The sequence below is a fragment of the Mesitornis unicolor genome, unplaced genomic scaffold (genome assembly GCF_000695765.1).
Source record: "Mesitornis unicolor isolate BGI_N332 unplaced genomic scaffold, ASM69576v1 scaffold47609, whole genome shotgun sequence".
In the NCBI taxonomy this organism is placed as follows: domain Eukaryota; kingdom Metazoa; phylum Chordata; class Aves; order Mesitornithiformes; family Mesitornithidae; genus Mesitornis; species Mesitornis unicolor.
Window position 1 is genome coordinate 4,303 of NW_010208883.1, and position 7,223 is coordinate 11,525.

The 7,223-nt window shown below is 39.5% G+C and overlaps 1 protein-coding gene across 1 annotated transcript in view; it reads left to right on the top strand.

Annotated features, from left to right (window-relative positions):
- Window positions 1–212: 212 nt before the first annotated feature.
- Window positions 213–7,223, top strand: part of ADSSL1 (adenylosuccinate synthase like 1) — a gene marked incomplete at its 5' end in the record, with an annotated part of 13,958 nt that continues 6,947 nt past the window's right edge. Inside the window, 8 exons of the mRNA XM_010192664.1 lie at window positions 213–315; window positions 1,642–1,704; window positions 2,478–2,528; window positions 2,872–2,938; window positions 4,075–4,182; window positions 4,545–4,626; window positions 5,565–5,691; window positions 6,855–7,000. Coding sequence (XP_010190966.1) covers window positions 213–315; window positions 1,642–1,704; window positions 2,478–2,528; window positions 2,872–2,938; window positions 4,075–4,182; window positions 4,545–4,626; window positions 5,565–5,691; window positions 6,855–7,000 — 747 coding nt within the window. The remainder of the gene's footprint in view (window positions 316–1,641; window positions 1,705–2,477; window positions 2,529–2,871; window positions 2,939–4,074; window positions 4,183–4,544; window positions 4,627–5,564; window positions 5,692–6,854; window positions 7,001–7,223) is intronic.

Here is a 7,223-nt window from a genome sequence, read left to right on the forward strand (position 1 = left end):
TTCTACACGGTGCTGCTGAAATCCTCCAGCCCCTGAATTGTCCTTCTGAGCCCTTTTTACAGTACTACAGCATCTCCAGAAACTGTCGGTGGAGAAGGCAGTGACCTAAGACATGAATGTATAAATAAGAGAAGGTGATCTTGTCACATCATTTGCTGGGACTTTAGGACAGTGGAATAAGGCCATTAATCTGGTGTTCCTTTTTTTTGCAGGGTGGGAATAACGCAGGCCATACTGTGGTTGTCGATGGGAAGGAATATGATTTTCACCTGTTTCCTAGCGGCATCATTAATCCAAAGGCAATTTCTTTTATTGGTAAGGCAACTTTGGGACTTATAAAATACTGCTACGTGGTGGGTGGCTGCAACCATAGTTTTTAGTAGCAAATAAAAAAAATGTATAGGGGCCTGTCAGTCAGATTTCCTTTAGGTTCAGCTGTTTGACTTTTATTTCACTGCTGTTTTAACATGAAGAGTTATTCTATGTTCAGTATCAGCTTAGTGTGTGTTACTAGAAAACAAAGTAGAAATGAACCCTCTCTTTCCATCATGTTACTCTTTCTTATACTTTCTGGTGCAAGTTTGGGTCCCACCCTCTGCTTGCACACTCCTTTTATTCTTTCAGAAATATAGTTGCTATACTTCGAGCACACAAAACCCAGCACTTAGGCTAAATAAAGAATACCATTTATCTCTGGTGTCTCTTTACTGACTTTCCAGAAACAGGCCCCAAGATACGGGGCTCTGCTTGCAAGGTCACCGGACATTAAGCTCATATTAATGTTGTAAGCAAATATGAACTTGTGCAAAATCATGATTCTTTCTGACAGAAAAAAAACCACGTATTCAGGCTGTGGAAGAAATGAACATCAGTTTTAGTGAGTCACAGAACTGCAGCTGCAGTTTCGTTCCTTTTGATAATTTTGAGTGGATGATTGAAATACATGAGACATATTTTTTTCTCTCTGCTCCATATAGTGTATTGTCTTGCTTTCCACTTTACTCCTTTGTCAGTTAATAAAGAATATAACTTAAGTCATCCTAAATTTAGGCTGAGGCAGACTCTTGCAGGTTCCCAAGAAGGAAGCAGCAGCTCTTTCCAGCCCACTGCATCACTCACCCTCCACGTCTCCTCAGTAATGCTCTGCGTTGCTTGTGCATTCTGTGTGGTAGCTCAAAAGCAGGGAGAAGGCATTGCTGATGTATTCCAGCATCAGTCGGAGCTGAGTTTAAAACAAATATGTGAATATTGAAGAAAATTAAAATACTGTCACACAGACCTGCCTGTGTTGTAAGGCCACGGGTTTCTTTGAGCTTTCACAAGTGAACAATTGAGGCTGAAGTCGCGGTGCAAAGTCCACCACGAACAAAGCCAAGAATCCGCTTACCTCAGCTGGCTTTGGAGCGGGCCCGGCATTCACATCCCAAACAAGCAAGCTCTGTTGTTTCTGGTTTTAGCAGGCTTGTCGCTGCTTACCCAGAATGAGGGCTTGTCAAAAAATTCTCAAGATTGCTTTGTGAGAAATGTGAGAAACTTCGTCTTGCTTCTTAAATATTCAGACGGCGAGTGTTTACGTGCCTTACGTCCTACGAATGGGTGTTTTATTTCTTGCTTTAAAATAAATCATTTATGTTCCTGTAGGTAATGGAGTGGTTATACATTTACCAGGCCTGTTTGAAGAAGCTGAAAAGAATGAAAAGAAAGGTTGGTATCGAGTAATTTTTCACCTTCCTTTATATGGCAGCCAGGCTGAGGGGTTTTTTAAGCCTTTGTTACTGACCGTAAATATTCAGTGCGATAGCGTTCTGGATTTTAAATGACGAGGAAAAATGGTATTTAAAATGTTGAATTATGTTGGTGTCTTCAGACTGATTTTGTAAAGCAATCTTTTCATGTGTTTCCAGGGAGTTTTATGGCATTTGGTACCACGTTAGACAGAAAATATCCTAAAGGGTGTGGCAGAGCTCCCTTTGACCTCAAACTGAGATGATTGAACCCAGTTTCTGTGCCCAATTTTAAGCTGATTTGGTTGTGCTTTAAGTGAGGCTTTGGACCAGGTGACCTTCTAAGGCCCCTTACATCTCACATTGTTTTATGGCTCTCTACGTATAATTTCTCTATTTTCTGAGGCACACGTTGAGTTTGTGATTTATCATATACTGAGTTAGACAAGAATCTTTCCTTAAAATAAGAATTGCATGCAGGCCACAGCATTCTGGCATTGAGAAGTGAGTATCTTTGTGTATACCAAGACGAGAAAACTGCAAAAGTAAAAGACAAGAAAGGTTTGTTAATGAAGTAGTTGCTGATATTTGATACTGATATTCACTTATGTTTTATCCATTTTCTTTACAGTCTTCTTAACAAGAAGTTGTGTAAACTAGAAGAAAGACAAAGACAGACTAAAATTAAATCTCAAAGTCTGACTGACCAATCAGCACAGCTGAAACCCTGCTTTTCTTTATATCTTCTGACAGGTTTAAAAGATTGGGAGAAAAGACTGATTATATCAGATAGAGCACATATAGGTAAGTGGTGATTGAAGGGGGAAAGATCTCACAAGTGAATGCTCACCTTGTGGTGCTAAATGCCATTATTACTCCACAGAGCGAGCAGTCGTGGTTTTGAGCTAATGAGGCTTCTTTGTATGTTGTGTATCTGAAATGCGATGGAGTTTGGACCCGCTGAAGAGTGCTGGTTTACATTTTCTCGCATTGTTTAAGGAATACGCGCTCTGTTTTCGCACGAGGAAGCCTGTGCGCTATCAAAGATGACAGAGGCGCTGTGTCTTGAAACGATAGATGTCTGATTTAAAGAAGAGTGTGTTTCTTCTTTGGTCTCCCACTATGTCCGTTTGATTTTCCATTGCAGTCTTTGACTTTCACCAGGCAGTAGATGGGCTCCAGGAAGTGCAACGTCAAGCACAAGAAGGCAAAAAGTAAATATTTTCAGTACCTTCATTTCATTAACAATTATGCCTATTTGAAAAAATTGATGTAATTTTGGAGATCAGCAATGCGGTGATCTCTAAAGAGCCTTGCTGATGTTACTAATTCTGTCACTCTGTTCTGCTCCCGCTTATGTTAGTGAACAAATTCTGAGGTGTTACTGAAAAGGCAAGGGATGAATTCTTACGTGTTGCCATTTCCCAGTTCTCTGCAGCATACGGAAACGTTCTGAAATTCCTAGCAAATCCTCAAAGCTCATTGCCATTAAAATGATGCTTCCCATCCAATTTGATGTCAAGCTAGCGATGCTCTTTTGAATCAGGTCTGAATTGTTGGCGTGACTAGGTTCCATACACACTAGTTGTCAATTGACTTACACTTTATGGACATACTAGTTTCTATTTTAAATTTAATCTTACTCTTTAGCATGGTATGTAACTTTTCATACTTCGTTATTCTGGTTTCTGAAAGAAGAAAGGTTTATGTGAGCACACTGTGTTTTCCTCTGTTAGTCTATTGGTTTTTTATCTCGTTGGGCAATTTCAGTCAAACTTAACGTACGAATAGAGATCTCAAAATGACCGTATTTCAGAAATGCACACAAAACCAGGCATGCAGGTAGGGAGGCAGTTTCATATTTATCCTTGCCAAGGTAAAGGCTGCAGCAGTAGTTCATAGGGACAGAGATGGGGTGAATAAAAGCCAGGTTTGATCACTCACACAACTGGTGGTTGTTTACAGCTAAAGGCAGTGCTGCAGCTGTGACAATGGGAACGTGAAACCTGTTTCCTATTGCTCGTGGTAAGGACTGCAATAGTTCCACAGGACAGTATAGTAACCAATATTACTGCATAATGTATGTCCATACAAACATAGTTTTGAGTAAGCTTGTCTCAGCCAGACTCAAGGCTTAATGCTTTATTTCATGCCATGAGTATTAGCAATATTTATGCAAATCCACTGAAGTATGAACATGTTATGTATTTATTATTATAGAACTTCAGGTGTTTCTTTTATTGTCTCAGCTCTTCTGCCCAGTATATGGTATATCTAACAAATTTATGTAGCATAAAGCATATTTTTGCATATATTTATATGTGTTTGGGGGGGGTTTCTTTTTAATTAGCATTGGCACAACAAAGAAGGGCATTGGACCAACGTATTCTTCCAAAGCTGCACGAACAGGCCTTCGAATCTGTGACCTCCTTTCTGACTTTGATGAATTTTCTTCCAGGTACCAACTGTTTTCATTTCTAAATATTCTGTTAAAGTGTGATACATTTTGTCTGTCAGATTTGCTTTTAGGGAGGTGTTTTTAAATACGTGTCTGAATTTTGTATATAGATTGTCTAGGAGGAAAAGAAAACTGGAAAGAATTTGTGTGTGTATTTCCTGTACTTCACAGAGTTTCTCATCGTTTCAAATATGATTTTGTACAGTGGGAAATGCCCTGGTTGAAGTATTGGAGTTCTGGGTATTTTCTCCTTATAGCTCTCAGTGTATATTGTGTATAATATAAACGGAGTTCTTGCCAAAGGTTCTACGCACAGTGACTCAAAGATTGTTCTTTATAGAAATTATTTCAATATTTTACAGATTTAAAAATCTGGCCCAACAGTACAAGTCAATGTTTCCCACATTGGAAATAGATGTAGAAGGACAATTGAAAAAGCTAAAGGTAAGGATTTAACACTTGTAATATTGGTTCCGTTTCAGGGAAAGTAGAGAGGAAAGCTGTACTGTTTATTTTAATTAAAAAAAGGTAAAAATAAATTGTACCAGAACTATTACTTAATAAACTAATTAATTTAAATGAAAAAAAAAAGCATGTCCTCGTTATTAGAAAACCTTTTAATAAGCATTAGCTATGCTTGTAATAGAGTGTTCTCTTATTGTGGGCATTAACATAAATTATGTGGATGATTTAATTTTTCTATAATATTAAAGCAGCCAAGAGAATGCAGGGTGGCACTTGCAGTCTTTAGCCGTGCTCTGGGCCATCTGAGAGACTTCTGTGCTTACCGAGGAGCTGTTTAAATGGAAGCTGTGTTTCAAGATCCTGGTATTACAAGAAAAAATGTCTTTTTATAAATAAATAAAGAGGAGCCACTGGTAAAACGTCTCCTTTCATGAATATGTAAGAAAAGAGGGTGCTAAAAAAATCTCTTACCTTTCCCGAGTTTTATCTGGTGCTTGTTCAGAAGTGACACTCTGTCTCTACAGATATTTTTTTAATGTTCGTGAGTGGTGATTTTTCTTTTTCTTTTGGAGCTTGCAGTATTTCTAAGCCCCACTCTGTGTCTGTAGACTATAGAAGTGCTGTATCGAGCCCGTATCAGCCAAATGAGGTAGTTGTGCAATGTGCCTGCGAACAGAGAAATTAAAATGCCATATAGCATTATAAAGCCATAACAAATCATCTTATGCGAGTGGTTCCGCATATATTGATTAGTTTTCAATAGAATATAAGCTGGTGGTTGTATTTTGCAGGTAAAACAACAATTATTGAAGCTGGTGTCAGGGCTATCTGTTTGTTTCGTGTTTCAGAAGTGAACACAGTGTTCCTTGCTGCCACCCGTTGTCTGGGGAAGCTGACATTTCTACTCACATTTGCAGGGTTATGCTGAAAAAATAAGACCTATGGTTCGAGATGGGATATATTTTATGTATGAAGCTCTTCACGGCTCCCCAAAGAAGATTCTTGTTGAAGGAGCCAATGCAGCGTTACTTGATATTGACTTTGGTAAGTTAAATTCTAAACTCAATTGAACTCCTAAAAAAAATCACTGTTCTTTTGATTAATTTTCTTTTGATTTGTGTTTGTATCAGCTTTACAAACAGCAGGAGAATAAGGAAATAAAATAGTTTTTCCTTTTAATAGGAACAGATCTCCCAAAAGTAAAGCACGGGAAGCCAGAGGTGGTGTCGTTAACAGGATTAAGTGCTTAGAGTTTAGATACTGACTTTTACTGAAGCTTATTCCAGTGGAGTTGACATTTCACTCTGGATGTTCTTGTCTTTATTACTCCCCAATGTGTGGGCACCCATGGCAGTGCTGCCGAGGTAATTGCAGTGAGGGAGGATTAAACTGGAGCAGATAACCTGTAAGTCCAGCTTCTTCAGTTGATCTCTGCTCTCTTACCAAAAGTGCAATTAAAACACTTTGGTTTCCATGAAGATGAAATGAAGAACTGGAGAGGTTCTCCAACCCGCAGTCATGGTGTAGAGGTTGTGAGTAACCTCTTAAGGCTTAGAAAATCTGCTGCAGACGCTCAGAGGTGCTTGTGTAGAGCACTGGGAATGTCAGACTGACCTTTACGCCGGGCTCTCTGCGGACGTCACAGAAATACTTTCTGTGATACACGGGGCAGTGAGAAAAGCTTTGCACAGCAGCAGCATCCCACAGTGGATCCAGTGCCTAATGGAAGTAGTATGGAGGTGCTTCTAGGTTTCTCCCTTGTGGGCAGTCCTCAGGGAAAGCAGCAAAGGATGAATGCAGGAGAGCTTATGCATTGGAACAGATCCTACATACCTGATACCTCCTTAAATATAAGAAAGGGGTGTATTTTTTTACTTGTCTGTGTGAACTTCTCACTAATAATGTGCTTCTACAAATTGCCAGGATAAGTCAGTTATTTGAGTGGAAAGAAAATCCTTCATTCTGGGGGATTTCTGTGGAGCTTTAGCATTCTAAATACGTGTTACTCACTATAGGGGGAAGCAATCTGGGGAAGGACAGCTTAATTTGTTCTCTTAAAAGCAAAATGGGGACATGTAGTAAGAAATCCTCGCTCTGCTCTTTGGCTGCCATTTCAGTTTCAAAGCCAAACGCACAGGAGAAGATCTCCTTTCATCTCTTTGTTATCACTCACTCTTTTTTATCGTGCTGTTGTGTTTTTCCGACAGGCACGTATCCCTTCGTGACTTCATCCAACTGCACTGTGGGTGGCGTATGCACCGGGCTTGGTGTTCCTCCGCAGCACGTCGGAGATGTGTACGGGGTGGTGAAGGCCAAAATGGGAATTGGAGCCTTCCCCACCGAGCAGATTAATGTAGGTTTAATGCTACAAAATGCAGTATATACAGTTGCCAAAAAATAAGGTTAATAGAATGGGGTAAGGGTTTACCAATGATAAATAAGCACTATAATGGTAATGCCAAGCAGTCACATCCATGAAGAGAGGAGAATTACGTTATAAACTTAAAGTATTTTTCTTCAGAGGAGAGAAACACAAATGTGATCACAGAATCACAGAATGTGAGGAGTTGGAAGGG